Here is a 17529-nt window from a genome sequence, read left to right on the forward strand (position 1 = left end):
CGCAAAGTAATTTTTAATTAATATTTTTTGAAAAACTGTGGAATAGGCTATTCGCGAAGTTCGAACCCGCGAAAATCGAGGGAACACTGTATTGCTTTTTTGCCACTCATGGGATGAATAAAGTGATAATATTTAAGATATCCACCAATGTGATCTGGATGGGAAATGCTTTTATGTAATCGGTCTGAGAGGAGGAGGATTATGTTTACCATGATGGCTCCTTGGTGCTTTCTGAGTTTGGTTGTTTTCTTGCAGATGTTTCATAAACAAAACTAGGTAACATCACCAGTGTATTGAAGAAGCAGAAGGAGGAGGAGGAAGATAATACCGTGTCTTATATTAATTTTTAATACACTGTCTTATATTAATTTTTGCTCCAAAAGTTGTGCTACGTCTTATTTTTTTGGGGGGGGTGCCTTATATTTCTCAAATAAGACAAATTCACAGGCAGAAAAGCTGACACCCCCAAAGAAAGTGTACTGTACGGTACACTGATTACGGTACGGTACCTGTCAGTATGGCACACACACACACAAACGACGGCACATATATGGTACAACAGTATACTCCCGCTATTGCAGCTTCCGGCCACCAGAGGAACTACAGTCTACGCACTGTAGTGGAGACTGTAATGGCGGTGAGACAGCAGCAGACTATGTCTGCTGTACTGGATGGTACAAAGCGTTGGAAGGAGCCAGCAGGGGATGCCACATTATTACGATACCGCTATGAACAGCTTTGAATGGTACCGTATGTTTTTCCACCATACCGTATGTAAACTTGACTACGCCTTATTTTCGGGGGGTGCCTTATATTAGCAAATTCTGCAAAACCTCTAACATGCCTTACTTTCGGGGTACGTCTTATTTTGGGGAAAACAGGGTAATAGTAATAATAACAACAACGACAACAGAGTTGGAAGGGACCTTGGAGATCTTCTAGTCCAACCCCCACTTAGGCAGGAAACCCTACACCACTTCAGACGAATAATTATCCAACATCTTCTTAAAAACTTCCAATGTTGAAATTTATAATTCTGAAGACAAGCTATTCCACAGATTAATTGTTCTAACTAGCAAGAAATTTCTCTTTAGTTCTAAGTTGCTTCTCTCCTTGATTAATTTTCACCCATTGCTTCTAGTTGTTACCTAGTTTGAAGATGAAACATCTGCAACAAAACAACCAAAATCAGGGAGCACCAAGGACTCATCATTTCATCTCTGAGCTACAAATATTTCTCTTTTATCTATATTCTGTTTGTCATCAATTATATTGTTATATGGTGGGCATGTTTACCATAAAATGAGTAGTTCTTGCACTAATGTCCCAAGTTGTGACAAAAAGGGTCTGCTCTAATGTGGACTCCATTTGTCTAAATATCCCATTATTTGTATTCCACCATTGGTGTTACTCCTCTGCATAAAAAAATGAGACAACTAGTATTGGTGATTGCATTCTAGTTTTCTCATAGACATCAGAGATGGGTTGCTCCTGCTTTGAACCAGTTAGCGGGAATTTAGCCTCACTTGCCAAACCGGGAGCGATCGCCAGTTGGCCACGCCCCTGAACCAGTTCTAATGGTGACTCCATAGGCAGCGCCATTTTGGTTTTGATTTCTGCGCACATGCAGAAGCTTGTTTTTTGGCACTGCACATAAGCATGTGCTCAGTTGCTTGTGTGACACAGCTGTGTGGTGTGCAATGTGCATGCGCCCAAGTGGAGCAGGAGGAAGTGAACTGGTGGTGAGCTAAGTTAGACTCCACCCCTGCCTGACATGTTACATTTTTGCTGTGCCAGGATTTCTATTGGTGTTCATATCGGTTTATATACATTTAAAAACACCATCCAAGAACAATTGCTTTTGAAGGTCAAACATAAGTCGCCTATTGTCAAAGGGAGGTAGAAGCATACCTAAATTTGCATTTCCCCCTCTTTCTGACATAATTGGTTTCATCTATAGTTTTTTTTAATGCATCCTACTTTTGTAAAGGGTATTTCTGGGATAGGAACTTAGAAAACTAATGGCAGAATAAATCCTAATGTTCCATTGTCTGCCATTTTGTTATTATCATGTCTTTTTAATTAATTTTTAATTATTGTTTAAAATTTATTAATCTTTGTTTTATTTTTTGTTGGACGATGGACATGTATTTATCCCAAGCATGTTTAAACTCTGTTACTGATAATTCAACCAGCAGCTGAAGTTGATTCTAAGTTTCTAGTACAGTGTTCCCTCGATTTTCGCGGGGGATACGCTCCAAGACTGCCCGCGAAAGTTGAATTTCCGCAAAGTAGAGATGTGGAAGTAAATACATTATTTTTGGCTATGAACAGTATCACAAACCTTCCCTTAACACTTTAAACCCCTAAATTGCAATTTCCCATTCCCTTAGCAACCATTTAGATTATTACTCACCAGGTTTCTTTATTAAAGTTTATTAAAAAAAATATTTATTAAAGGTGGATGAAAGTTTGGCGATGATATATGATGTCATCGGGCAGGAAAAACCGTGGTATAGGGGGGGAAACCGCAAAGTATTTTTTAATTAATATTTTTGAAAAACCGTGGTATAGACTTTTCGCAAAGTTCGAACCCGCGAAAATTGAGGGAACACTGTATTCTCTTTGTGAAGCCATAGTTTCTCACAACGCTTTTGAATTTCTCACCTCTCTGAGTTTATGACCCCACATTCTTGATTTTTACTTATTTTCTGCTGATTTCTTCTTATTCTAACAAGATATTTGAATTAACTTTGTAGGAAAATCACTTCTGGAGCTAATATTGGAACAGTTTGAAGATCTCTTAGTACGCATTCTTCTTCTGGCTGCTTTTGTTTCCTTTGTAAGTATGTTTACTTCAATTGAGATTTGTTTTATTTATTTATCAAATTTCCATATTGCCCTTCTCACTTGCGTACCTCTAGGCCAGTGGTTCTTAACCTGGGGGTCGGGAACCCTTTGGGGGTCGAAGGACCATTTCACAGGGGTCGCCTAAGATCATGGGAAAAGACAAATTTCCCATGGTGTTAGGAACTAAAGCTTCTATTCTGGTACCTTGGAACATATTTTTACAGTCCGACCAATCAGGCGTTTTCAGTGGGAGTGTCCCTCTGACCTTCCTGCCAATCAGCTTAAAGCTCCTTTGGGAGAATTGGGACTAGACTTATGATTGGGGGTCACCACAACATGAGGAACTGTATTAAGGAGTTGCGGCATTAGAAAGGTTGAGAGTCACTGTTCTAGGTGGTTGACAGATCAAATGGTAAAATGATATAAAAACTATAGTCAAAAACAAAGTTTTAAAAAATAACGCATTTTCAAATAACAGGATACAAAAGTCTTCTGAAAGAATATTTTCCTTTCATTTTCTTATCTCCTGTTCCGCAGGATTATAATGTTGAATAAGTGTGTATCCTATCGGGCATCTGTTCTCTCACCTCAACTTTATTTTCTTATGGGCATAAAAGGTTTAATCCAATAGAAAGTGAAAAACCACAGCCTGTTTAATTCAGTCTGTTCTGTTTTCAAATGTAGCCTTAACTCAATAGGGACCAGCTTCTTTGTCCTTTGAGCTGACTTTCCATCAGAAGAAGGAAAATTAAACTTTGCAACTAGGTAACTGAGAAATATTGTCCAGGAATGTTTGGCTGAAAGCAAAAAGGGTTTTAAAAATTCCACAAATTAATGTTAAAAGTGTTGAGGAAGTTTTAATTTAGTAACCACTGCTTTGAAGTATTTCTTTTGATGTTAGAAGTGTAGTTACAAGAGATTCCCTCCACTTGAGAAAATTATTTGCTGGAAGAAATTAATCTAGTTTTGCTATCCATTACTTTCAAAAAAACCAACCCAATTTTCAGATTACATTTTCCAAGCTTTTTCTGCCTCAACAACATTCAATGGAAGCTGCAACATGTGGTAAACTACACCTGGACAACCAATGATCTTGTGGACACTATTTCTCCCAGCATGCCTCACTCTTCACCCTACTAGTTGAGATTGCAGACAACGAGAATAATTTCCTGGTGTCAATCATGGGATGGTGACTGAATGGAAGAAGGTTATTTTGATTTTTAGCAATGTGGATAGTTACGCACCTCACCTGTGTAGATCCTCACAACAATTAAAACATCAATAAAAATACAAATTAAAAAAAAAATGCAGCCATACCCACATTTTAAAAGGCAGTGGCTTTGTATTGTCATGGATACTAGACTCCTCAAAACCTTTCTCTAATGCTCTGAGTCCATTTTGGGGTGAGCGGCATATAAATACAATAAATAAATGGATTGCTTGTTTCATTGTTTATGAATCTTGGCAACATTTAGAATAGAATAGAATTCTTTATTGGCCAAGTGTGATTGGACATACAAGGAATTTGTCTTTGGAGCATATGCTCTCAGTGTACATAAAGGGAAATATACATTTGTCAAGAATCATGAGCTACAACACTTAATGATTGTCATAGGGGTCAAATAAGCACTGAGGAAATAATCAATATTAATAAAAATCTTAAGGATACAAGGAACAAGTTACAGGCATACAGGCATAAGTGGGAGGAAATGGGTGATAGGAATGATGAGAAAAGGCTAGTAGTAATAGTAGTGCAGACTTAGTAAATAGTTTGACAGTGTTGAGGGAATTATTTGTTTAGCAGAGTGATGGCGTTTGGGGAAAAACTGTTCTTGTGTCTAGATAGTTTAGATAGTTGGATTTCAGTCCCAGAGTTCCTCAGCCTGCACTGGTTGAGGGCTTCTAGGAATTGAAGTCCACCCATCTTAAAGTTACTAAAGTTGATAAACACTGGCGTAGTTGAAGCTGAAGCTCAAAAGAAATCAAGAAAACTTATCATTGCTGATTCCTGTACTCCTCTTGCCTGAAATAAGACTGTCATTAGTTAGACCTCTATAAAGTAGTGGGAGATGGGGAGACAAGATGGTAGATAATAACAACAACAACAACAACAACAACAACAACAATAATAATAATAATAATAATAATAATAATAGTAGTAGTAGTAGTAGTAGTAGTAGTAGTACATAGCACGCTGGGCGCAGTGCCAAAGGATCTCAGCAGACATTTGAAAACCATCGGAATTGACAAAATCTCCATCTGTCAATTGCAAAAGGCCGCTTTATTGGGATCGGCAAACATAATTCGCCGCTACATCACCCAGTCCTAGGTGCTTGGGAAGCGCCCGACTGGTGATGAAATATGAAATCCAGCATAGTGATCTCGTTTGCTGTGTTGTATTGACATAATAATAATAATAATAATAATAATAATAATAATAATAATAATAATAATAATAATAATAATTATTATTATTATTATTATTATTATTATTATTATTATTATTATTATTTATTCGATTTGTATGCCGCCCCTCTCCAAGGACTTGGAGCGGCTCACAACAACGTGAATATTATTATTATTATTATTATTATTATTATTATTATTATTATTATTAATTAGATTTGTATGCCGCCCCTCTCCGTAGACTCGGGGCGGCTCACAGCAATAATAAAAACAATGTACAATAACAAATCTAATATTTAAAAATATCTAAGAAACCCTTATTTAAAAACATAATAATAATAATAATTATTATTATTATTATTATTATTATTATTATTATTATTATTATTATTAATTAGATTTGTATGCCGCCCCTCTCCGTAGACTCGGGGCGGCTCACAGCAATAATAAAAACAATGTACAATAACAAATCTAATATTTAAAAATATCTAAGAAACCCTTATTTAAAAACAATACATACACACAAACATACCATACATAAAATATATATGATAACAGATGTGGTTATATTGGCCATATTATATTGACACTAGTAGTCCTTGATTTATGACCACAATTGGGATTGGCCAATAAAGAATTCTATTCTAAAAGTTGCCAAATCTCGCACCGATGGGTCTATGTGTCTGCTGGATGCGCATGCGCCCAAGACTGCGAAGTACTGGTAGACAGCAGGCCTTCACTGATGCGAGGTAAGTGCAGGGCCCATATGGAGCCTTAGAGAGGGGGAAAAACTGGCCTCTTGGAAGCTCCAGAGGGCCTCTGGAGCCCAGGGGAGGCAATTTTTACCTTCTTAAAGGCTTGAGGAAATCCTCTGGACACCACTGGGGAAGGTGAAAATGTCCCTCCCGCCCCGTGGTGCAAAACGCTGACTATATCATGCCCACCCAGTAACCGGGCAGAGAACCCATTGCTGAAATTTTTGAAGCCCGCCTGGTCTGATTCATATGAAAATTCAAGATGATGATTTAAAGTACAGTATAAGATAATCTGTGTGTGTGCATTTCAAAAATAACTACAAGCAAAATCACACCTTTTTTTAAAGCGGAACAGCAGGTAAGATCTCTAAAAGTTGCACCTCTTCCACAGGCAACTGCTCCATATGTACAGATGTATATATTCAAGCATCCTCTCCTCATCGTAGGAGGAGATATTCTGTCTTCTCAAACAAACTTGCTAATGACTTAACAACAATTTCTCTTTTTAAAAATCTGAAGTTTGTTTTGGTCGGTTTTCCTTTTGGGTGGAACGAAGCCCTCAATCCTGACTGCCTTTCATCTTGTTTGTATTTGGAGGTGATTGTCTAAATTTCCCCTTCTTGTCTCTTCCCTCCTTCTCCCTCCCTCTGCAGATTCTGGCCTGGTTTGAAAAAGGAGAAGAAACCACCACAGCCTTTGTGGAGCCTGTTGTGATCATTATGATCCTCATAGCTAATGCAGTGGTGGGAGTCTGGCAGGTATGTTGATGGGTTGATCACCTACCTGCTTTGATGTGTCTTCCGGTGGGAGGGAGGAAGTAAGATGTAGCCAATTCACATCAAGTTCAGGTGTGTTTTAGGATCCATCCATCCATCCATCCATCCATCCATCTATCTAATCTATATTTTCGTAGATTATCATGGGTATAGGTATGTAGGTCTTGGCGCATTCAGTCTTTTCTTGTGTAAGATTGATAGAATCTTGATGACATTTCGACAAGATCCCACTTGTCATCTTCAGGCTGATTTTTTAGGCTTCATGATAGGGCGAACAAAGCAAGATTGGAGCTGCCTGTTTTCTATAAATATTGGGTGGGTGTGGAGTTCTAGTTTAATTGCTATAAGCGGGTTGGTTGGCTGTGTTGTAGCATCTTGATCAGTTGATGGGGTAACACCTTGAGTAGTTGATGCAGATGATGTCTGCTCTCCAACTGCTGCACTGCCCTCCGACACCCTGCAACAACTACTCAGGATGTCACCCCTAATCTGCAAATATCAACTAATCTGGAAACATCATCTGCAACAACTACTCACTCCTACCAATATTTATAGAAAGACAGCAATGTTATACTAACATGCTCTGATGCTAAGGAATTATATGTTCTACTCCACCTCCCCACCTGAAAAGAACTCTGTTCCAATTGCCAGGTGTCTTATATTAACATGGTCTGATGCTATTCCTTTGCTCAACCAGGCACAGGCATGGCCACTGCATGACTCATCTGGCCTGTGGGAGTTTGAACATTCTACTCCCCCTCCCCATCTGAAAAGTACTCTGATCCAACGGCCAGTTGCCTTATATTAATACGTTCTAATGCTACCCCTTCACTAAAACAGGCATGGCCATCGCATGAGTCATCCAGCCTGTAGCCTGTGAGTTTAGACATTCTACGCTCCCTCCCCATCTGAAAAGAATTATGTTTCAACTGCTTTAACTCTCAATTTATCAAACCCAATCATGTAGTTTCATAGCGAAGTACGGGTATCCAGCTACTAGTTTGATATAATTACAAGTCTTAATGCAATGCGTCAGTTTCACATATTTTTTCCAATAGTATTTGCCAAACAGAGGAGAAAAATCTCCATCACGCTCCATTTTCTATGAATTGGAGGTATTTAACATAGAAGTTGCTTTTCAAAAGAAATTATCAGTCAATTGGTGGGAACGGCTAAAGACATCTGATGGAAAGGCTGGATTCCTTTGAAAATTGGCCAGCTTCCCTCAGTGATATTTTTATAATGATTAAAGAAGATTGTTTGATCTTTCTCTCCTAATCTCCATCAAGATGATATAATTCTCTCCTTCCCTCCCCTTCTTTCCCCTCCATTCCCCTCCTTTCACTTATACCATCTTCATAATCCCCCCCTCCTTCTCCTCCTTTCTATTTCTGCTGATATGTGTGTCCATATGTGAGTGGTTTCCTTGTATGCAAGAATATGATCCATACATATAGATGGGAATCCCTTAATTTCATCAAGGAAGTTCTTTATTTTACAGGCAATTAATTATAACCAGGAATTATTTATTCAGTTATGTGACTTCTGAGTATCCCCAGAAGCTTTCTGTTTGCTGTTATTAGAATGATGGGAGTAGCATCAAGCTATCACGATACAAACTCCATGCTATGGGATCTTGCTTTCATTGAGGAAAGGGGTGGGGTTTATTTTTATTTTATTATTTTATTAATTGGACTTGTATGCCGCCCCTCTCCGTGGACTCGGGGTGGCTCACAACATATAGCAAAAAACACAACACAGTACAGTTTATCCAATTAATATACTAAAAGTTTCTTAAAATTCAAACTTTAAAAACATTCATTTTCATTCATTCAATAATCACACTAACTACATTCGTTGGACAGAGGAAGGTCCAATGTCCCCAGGCCTGACAGCAAAAATGTGTTTTTAAACTCTTTCGGAAGGCAAGGAGGGTAGGGGCAGTGTGAATCTTCGGGGGGAGCTGATTCCAGAGGGCCGGGGCCGCCACAGAGAAGGCTCTTCCCCTAGGTCCTGCCAGCCGACATTGTTTGGTCGATGGGACCCTAAGGAGACCAACTCTACGGAAATGGGCGGCAACTCTACGGAGAGGGGCGGCATACAAATCTAATAAATAATAATAATAGCTCTGTGGGACCACACCGGTGGCTGGGATTCATCCGGCAGAAGACGGTCTTGGAGATAATCTGGTCCTATGCCATGTAGGGCTTTATAGGTCATTACCAACACTTTGAATTGTGTCCGGAAACCAATCGGCAGCCAATGCAGACCGCGGAGTGATGACGAAATATGGGCATGCCTTGGAAGGCCCATAATCACTCACGCGGCTGCATTTTGGATGATCTGAAGTTTCCGAACACTCTTCAAAGGTAGCCCCATGTAGAGAGCATTGCAGTAGTAGAGGATTTGCATCAGAACGGTGCAATGTTCTGTTCCTTCTTGACACACACTCTTACGCACACTCCCTGTAGTTTCCACTGATTAAGGTGTATTGCCTGGATGTGTTTATTTGAAAGGAGAAATACCCAGGTTTCAGCTGGAGGCAAGGACCATATGTTGACAAAAGGAAAAAGTGGAGTGTTTCATGGAACTTTAATCGTGTATACTGTTCCTAATTATTCCTCATGTTAGGAAGGGTGGCATTAAATGTAAGGTTAACTTCCTTTTGTAAAGTACAATATTTATGGGAGCTTTTCATTCATCAGTCGATGGGGGTCAATTAATTTGTTTGCCTCCTGTCCTTCGTAGTCTCACACCAGTAACAGAATATAGAATGGAATACAGAATAACAAGAGTTTGAAATGACCTTGGAGGTCTTCTAAGTCCAACCCTTGATCAGGCAGGAGACCCTATATCAGAGGTGTCAATTCACGTCATCATGTCATCATGTGACATCGGGATTTCCCCCCCCCCTTCGTTGAACCGGGCGTGGGCGTGGCTAGCATGTGACACATCCAGCCAATGAGCTGGGAATTTGACAACCCTGCCCTGTACAATTCAAGACACATGGCTAGCCAATCCCTTCTTAAAAACCTCCAGTATCTGAACACTCACAACTTCTGGAGACAAGTCAAAATATACTGATTAATTGTTCTTACTGACAAGAAATTCCTCTTCAATTCTAAATTGGATTTCTCCTTAGTAAGTTTCCATTTGTTACTTCTTGTCCTGCCCTGAGGTGTTTGGGAGAATAGTTTGACCCAATCCTCTCTGTGACAGCCCTTCAAATAAATCATTTATTTCCTGCATAATTCTGGATTTTTAAAAGACATCCACACAGATTTGTATGTGTGGATGTCTTTATGCCAATTTCCTTTGAATAGTTTGTGTATAATATTTAAGATAATAGATGTATGTCCTGTACTGTTTGGGATGTTGCAATCTGAAAAATAAATATTGGTCTAGATATTAATCCAAGTAGTTTAACTTAGGGGAGTTAATTTAAAAACAAAGGTCACTCTAGCCTTGCATACCATCCTCTCTCCTCACAAATTGATACAAACATAGAAGAGAATGCAATTTTTATTGAACTCATGCCAAATTGACTTTGGCTGGAAATATATTTTTGAAAGCAAATGAGGTTACAAAAATAGCTGGGGCAACTTTTTAAAGAAGGCAATTGAGGACAAATTTGTTCCAAATGCACATCTGATAGTTTCCAAAATAGTCATTTAAAACAAATAAAAGAATTATCAAAACAATCTAATAAAATGCAATCAGAATAGAAGGATCCTAGTTCAACAATCCAACACACCAAGTGGACATTTTCTATCTGCAGAATAGCATCATAACACTAGTCCATAGGGTTGCAAAACAAGATATGCAGCGGCGCTCCTGGGCAGTCACTGAAAAGGCCCTGCGTGTGGTAGATACCTTCTGTATCTGGATGGAGTAGATCTTTATTTTTAATCTCAACTGGGAAAAAAATTCCCTTCTAGGACATTCAGATTGTTTGGGGGACTTCTAAGTTGGAAAGATTCCAATTTTAAAAAGCAATATATATTTTTTTTGCAGGAGAGGAATGCTGAGAGTGCAATTGAGGCCCTAAAAGAATATGAACCAGAAATGGGGAAGGTGATCAGAGCAGACAGGAACGGAGTGCAGCGGATCCGAGCTCGAGACATTGTCCCAGGCGATATTGTGGAGGTAGCAGGTACAATCTCAGCCATTGACTTGCCTTGTCTAATGTTGACCTATGTTCTTATATCATAGGATCCACAGCAGGGGTGAAATGCTCCCGATCCACTCATGGGGTAGTGATTTCTGACAGTCTCAAAATGGGTGAGCAGTGTGGTCGGGCAGTAGGAAAAGCAAGTAGGATGCTTGGCTGCATAGCTAGAGGTATAACAAGCAGGAAGAGGGAGATTGTGATCCCCTTATTTCCTGCATAATTCTGGATTTTTAAAAGACATCCACACAGATTTGTATGTGTGGATGTCTTTATGCCAATTTCCTTTGAATAGTTTGTGTATAATATTTAAGATAATAGATGTATGTCCTGTACTGTTTGGGATGTTGCAATCTGAAAAATAAATATTGGTCTAGATATTAATCCAAGTAGTTTAACTTAGGGGAGTTAATTTAAAAACAAAGGTCACTCTAGCCTTGCATACCATCCTCTCTCCTCACAAATTGATACAAACATAGAAGCGCTGGTGAGACCACATTTGGAATACTGTGTTCAGTTCTGGAGACCTCACCTACAAAAAGATATTGACAAAATTGAACGGGTCCAAAGACGGGCTACAAGAATGGTGGAAGGTCTTAAGCATAAAACGTATCAGGAAAGACTTAATGAACTCAATCTGTAGAGTCTGGAGGACAGAAGGAAAAGGGGGGAAATGATCGAAACATTTAAATATGTTAAAGGGTTAAATAAGGTCCAGGAGGGAAGTGTTTTTAATAGGAAAGTGAACACAAGAACAAGGGGACACAATCTGAAGTTAGTTGGGGGAAAGATCAAAAGCAATGTGAGGAAATATTATTTCACTGAAAGAGTAGTAGATCCTTGGAACAAACTTCCAGCAGACGTAGTTGGTAAATCCACAGTAACTGAATTTAAACATGCCTGGGATAAACATATATCCATCCTAAGATAAAACACAGGAAATAGTATAAGGGCAGACTAGATGGACCATGAGGTCTTTTTCTGCCGTCAGTCTTCTATGTTTCTATGTTTCTATGCCTGTCAATCGTTGGAGAGCCAGTCGCGAAAGCAGTGTGAGGTTCCACCCACCTGCCCGGATGCCATTATTTGAGTTCTTTTACCCTTTGCCGGGCATTGATGGGCAGCATGTCAGATTATAGATGATCAATCACAGCCCGCGTGAGCTGCAATAAATCTAATCCGGAGGCGACGGATAAAAGTTACAGAAAAGCTTCAAAACGAAGTTACTTTTATTAATAGAAAACAATAAATCAGCTTTGCCTGATCACAGGCTCTTACTGCACGTCTACATAGCTAGAGAGTTAGAAGCAAGATGGAGATATTCTCCTTCTTCACCAGCAAGAGAGGAAGTGATGCTGACTATCTAGACAGGATGTACATCATCATGGGCGGAGCTAAATTAACATACACAGAGTTAACTATTTAATTACTGAATGTCTCTGGGGCTGGCAATACACAGCGTGACACAGCAGCCAGTGCAGTCAGGTGCTCCATCTTGGTAGGAAATTCTGGGATGTGCATGCAGCTGCGCATTCCCCATGCGAAATTTGGCTTCTGCGCATGTGCAGCAAGCAAAATCTTGTGTGAGGACGCTTGTCCGAGCGAGATTTTGGTGACTTATTGGTTTTTTGCTTTCGTGCATGTGCGGAAGCAAAAATGTTGGTGAAAATAGCCAAAATCTCACTCGCACGTGCATTGTCACACAAGATTTTGCTTGCTGCACATGCACAGAATATTGCACTGATGGGCGCATGCGCCCCCACTGCACATGCCCATGCCCATGACAGCCTCGGAGGGCGCACCGGTAGCACCGAAGACAAGTGGCCCTTCACTGCCTCTGTGCATTCCTAAAGCATTCTGTGCATGCGCAGAGGGTAAGAGAACATAAATGGCGGTGTCTGGGTGGGTGGGCGGAGCTTTGCACTATCTTCATGACCGGGTCTCTGATGACTGACAGGCACGAGCGAACCCGGAGCGTTTCACCCCTTCTGCTTATTTGTCTTTAAATGTCAGCAGCTGTACTTTATTTACACTATAATAAAGGTTTATTAGTTATTGGGAACTTTTGAGAAGTTTGCCCATGCTATACTGTGGCAGCAAACATAACAAATCATCTTATAGCATCTTGGATGGCACAGATGGCACCTTGTTATAACATTTTATAAGAAATAAATTTGTAGTCTTTTTAAAAGATGCCATGATTTTCTTTCTTTTTTTTTGTTCTAGCTTTTGGGTTGTTTCCTATACGGCCATCATCATCTTATTGGAAAAGGATATCTCAAAGTAGTTGGCAAACTAAAAGAATAATCAAAAGAGCCACTCCCAATACTGAAACTTATAAAAATATACATAGAGTAGAATAGAATAGAATTCTTTATTGGCTGAGCGTGATTGGACACACAAGGAATTTGTCATTGGTGCATATGCTCTCAGTGTACATAAAAGACAATGTACATTTGTCAAGAATCATGTGGTACAACACAATGATTGTCATTAAGTAATATTTACTAGCATTGGAGGAGGAGGATATATTAATATTGTATTGTTTGTGAGTTTTATAAAGCATATGACAGAAATTAGAATCTAAAGGAAAAATAGGTGGAGGCAAAAATATATCATTATTCCTACAATGCATGCATTGTTTAGGTACATATTGTACCTCGGATATAGTATTATTCAGACAAAGGTTGAAATAGCTATAGTAATAAATAGCACTTAAACAGAAGCCAGTAACGTTTCCAGGCCCAAAGCTGGAAAATAAATAATGAGAGAGAGACAGATAGTCAGACAGACCCGTTTTATATAATATCCTAGGCAGTAGCACCCAAATAAAGAGCTGATTTGAGTGAGAATGAATGAGATTTTGACATTATCTTGTCTGATCTCAGGAATTTTCAGTATTCTCATTAGAGATTTCAATGGTTTTTATTTTTATTTGGGGGAGATGTTTGGCTCCAAAATCCAAGAACAATACATTGCAGTTCTTTCTCTATTATTCCTCTCCTATAGACAGAATCCTACCAAACGAAAGTAGACAACTGCCCTATAATATATATATTCTGGAAATTATTAAGGAGTCATCTTCACCCTCTTTGTATCACAGAAACAGTGTTGTCTCTTGCCCCTAAGGAATTCATTCCCTCCCTCCTAGAAATCTGGACAATATGCCATCACAGGAGATGGTGTGTGTAGACAACTGAGTTAAAATAAAATAAAAGCAAAACATTATTTGAATTAGAAATGAGCTAAACTTTTTCAGAATACCATTTTCCCTGCAAAAAATATCTGAGATCTTTTCTGTCACCCCAGATTACAATTTTCTGTGAATAGTTCTATCAGAGTTTGTGAAACCACTCTTTTTTACTTCCAGTGCCAAGGGTAAAGAATCTAGAATATTGCATATTAACACAATTGCTGTTGCAGCCATTTGTGACAATCGTAAAAAAAAAAAAGTCAAAGGTCTTAGGAAAAAGAAATAATATATGACCAATACTATCCCATCTATCCGCCAATAATGAAAAGTATTTCCCCTCGCTTACAAAAATTGGACAAGAACAGCTGCATCATTTATTGGGATTTCAGTGATTGTTATCTCCTGGGAAAAGGAGCAAAGGATAACTTATAAAAGAGTTGTAAACAGGTGTTACGTCTCCACATTGTCTGAAGCATCTTTTTGGAATCAAATTCAGAGCATTGCAAATACCTATTAAACATTGCTTTGTAAATCTCTTGTTATTTGTAAATGACCAAAACTGGATTTCAGACAAACATCCTTTTTAATAGCAAACTGTCTCATTATTATGCTGTGAGCCGCCCCGAGTCCGCGGAGAGGGGCGGCATACAAATCTAAATAATAAATAAATAAATAAAATAAATTTTGTCATTTTTTAGTTGGTGACAAAGTGCCTGCTGACATACGAATCATTGAGATCAAGTCCACAACACTGAGGGTGGATCAATCCATTCTTACAGGTAGGCATTCTACTCCACAAGGGGGAAAGTATTTCTGAACATGGGTAGAAGTGACATTTGGAAAGCCCTAAATCAGAGGTGTCAAACTCAATTTCATTGAGGGCCGCATCAAGGTTGTGTTTGACCTCGATTCTACCGGAAGCATTGCAACGAGATGAAATCCAGGCTGACAAACTATTGTCAGAAGGTCTTTGGGCCAGATCCGTCCTGTAGGGATGGGGAAGAAGGAGAGACACCTCAGAAGATCAAGAGATACAGCAAGTTCCTCGGAGATTGCAGGGAAACTCTTCAATCTGGTGGTGATGGCGATGGTCAAGTGGCCATCATGAAGCTAGGGCAACCGGAATAAATTTGCACAGGAGCGGTGATTTGGACAGAGTACTGGTACCAGGTGAGCGATTGGCCAACTCAAAGTTTAAAAAAAGATTTAAAAAAAAAATAAAATTAAAAAAATTAAAATCTATTCCCGGCATGAAAACAGCAGCTAATTCGCATGGGGGAATCTTATTGGAGATAGATGAACGAAGTGGAAGTTTGAGCATCAGTCCAGAGATAACTAAATTATTATAAGAAGAAATCTGAAAAGAAATAGTTGTGGAAGAAGTTGGAAATCTCTTTAAAATTTGGAATATTTTTAACAAGGCTTTAGTACATAAATTGTTTACCTTGCCACTTTGTTGATTGGAATTTTGGATTGGAGAGAGGCACCTACTGGTGGGAAAAAAGAACTACAACAAAAAATTTGGAAGCTGAAAAACTGTTGGTTTTTTATACAAAATGTCCTTGATTTGTAAGCTGCAAGGAGGATTTGTTTTCTTTCAAACTGCTTGAATTTGATAATCAAAGAAGGTGGATTAACAGACTTTTAAATTGAAGAAAAAACACCCTGAAAGCAACAAAATATCCCAGGAACTAATTGAAATGTTTAAAGTGATGCATGCATCACTAAAATCTGAATTGAAAAAAATGAAACCATGCTTGGACCATTTGAGTCTGATGAATCAGAAACTATTTCAAAACATACCCAAGTGGATAAAGAAACCATGAAAAAGAAGCAAGAACTTCACATTGAAGACAAAAATACTGATTATGACACTGGATCTAAAAGGAAGATAAGAGAAAAGGCTTAATGATTACACTGGGGTTAACAGTGGTAAAGATAGTGAGATTGGAAAGGAAAAAAGAAGAAAAGAAACTAGGTACAAAAAAATTAGATGATTACAATGGGATTAGCAGTGGGGAAATAAGAGGAAAAAGGAAAAAAGGAAGAGATCAGATGGGAGTTTAGGGCAAATTAGACAAGTAAGGGATTTTAATATTAGAGAATAGAAAAAGAAGAAAAGATATAATAATTATAAAAAGAAGAAGAAAAGGAAAAAGAAGGAAGATGAATGGGAGTATTAGAGAAAAGCATTAAGAGGTAGAGTGCAGGAGGGAGTAAAGGAAAATGGTTAAGGGAATAATTAATGGAAAAGAATGGGGAAGATTATATTTACATGTGAATTGTATGATTAATGTGTATAATTGCAAGATTTGAATAAGTTGACATGAAAGATGAAATAGAATAAGGAAGGAAATGTAATATGTAATTAAAATTGTAGTTAGGATAGTAATAAATGAATTTAATCAAAGTAATATCTATAGTTATAAGTGATTTATATATAGATTAATATTGAGTGTAATATGTTGAGTATTGCTTATGAAATGATGTTTGAAGAACAAATTAGATGGTATTATATTATTTTGGTTATTGAAGGAGATTGGAGTTGGATTACTACTTATGGGTGTAATATATAAATTATTGTTTAAATCATGTACAGTTGAAAAATGAGAGGTGAAAAGCAATTCTAAAGAAAATTATTGTTTTCAAAGATAAATGGAAAAATTTCTGAAGAGCAAAATTGGATGGTACTGTATTGTGATTAATTAACTTGGATGATTGAAGGAGATTTCAAAAATAAAAGTTAAGAAAATATTGAACGTGCCAAAAGGGAAAAGCAATATTTGGGATTAGGGCAAATGGTAATATTGTTTAAATATTAAAACATATAGGAAGAAAGTTAAAAAAAATTAAAATACAGAGAAAGAATATTATGGCAGAAATTGAAATGTATAAATTGTGTTTGGGGATGTTATAAGCTAGTGATGGTGAACCTATGGTACTGGTGCTGCAGGTGGCACACGGAGCCATATCTGCTGGCATGTGAGCCGTTGCCCTAGCTCAGCCAGCTGATTTTTTACTCCCGCAGAGGCTCTGGGAGGGTGTTTTTGGCTTCCAAAGGGCCTCGAGGGGATGAGGGAGGGCATTTTTATGCTCCCCCAGCTCCAGGGAAGCCTTTGGAGCCTGCGGAGGTTGAAACACAAGCCTACGTGGCCCCCCAGAAGTTGGGAAACAAGCTGTTTCCAGCCTCCAGAGGGCCTTCGAGGGGTGGGGGAAACTGTTTTCGTCCTCCCCAGGCATTGAATTATGAATGTGGGCACTCGCACATGCGCGATAGCATATGCCCACACTCTTTCGGCACCCGAGGAAAAAAAGGTTTGCCATCACTGTTATAAGTTGTATGAGTGTTTTGAGTCAGCCAATAATCTGTTCGGAGATCAT

General features: G+C 38.6%; 1 protein-coding gene across 1 annotated transcript in view; it reads left to right on the forward strand.

The window, feature by feature from the left end:
• Positions 1-17529, forward strand: part of ATP2A3 (ATPase sarcoplasmic/endoplasmic reticulum Ca2+ transporting 3) — a 215013-nt gene that overhangs the window by 110341 nt on the left and 87143 nt on the right. Inside the window, exons 3-6 of the mRNA XM_070735166.1 lie at positions 2760-2842; positions 6665-6769; positions 10802-10940; positions 14847-14927. Coding sequence (XP_070591267.1) covers positions 2760-2842; positions 6665-6769; positions 10802-10940; positions 14847-14927 — 408 coding nt within the window. The remainder of the gene's footprint in view (positions 1-2759; positions 2843-6664; positions 6770-10801; positions 10941-14846; positions 14928-17529) is intronic.

Source organism: Erythrolamprus reginae, chromosome 1 (assembly GCF_031021105.1).
Source record: "Erythrolamprus reginae isolate rEryReg1 chromosome 1, rEryReg1.hap1, whole genome shotgun sequence".
NCBI classification, from domain to species: Eukaryota; Metazoa; Chordata; class Lepidosauria; order Squamata; family Dipsadidae; genus Erythrolamprus; species Erythrolamprus reginae.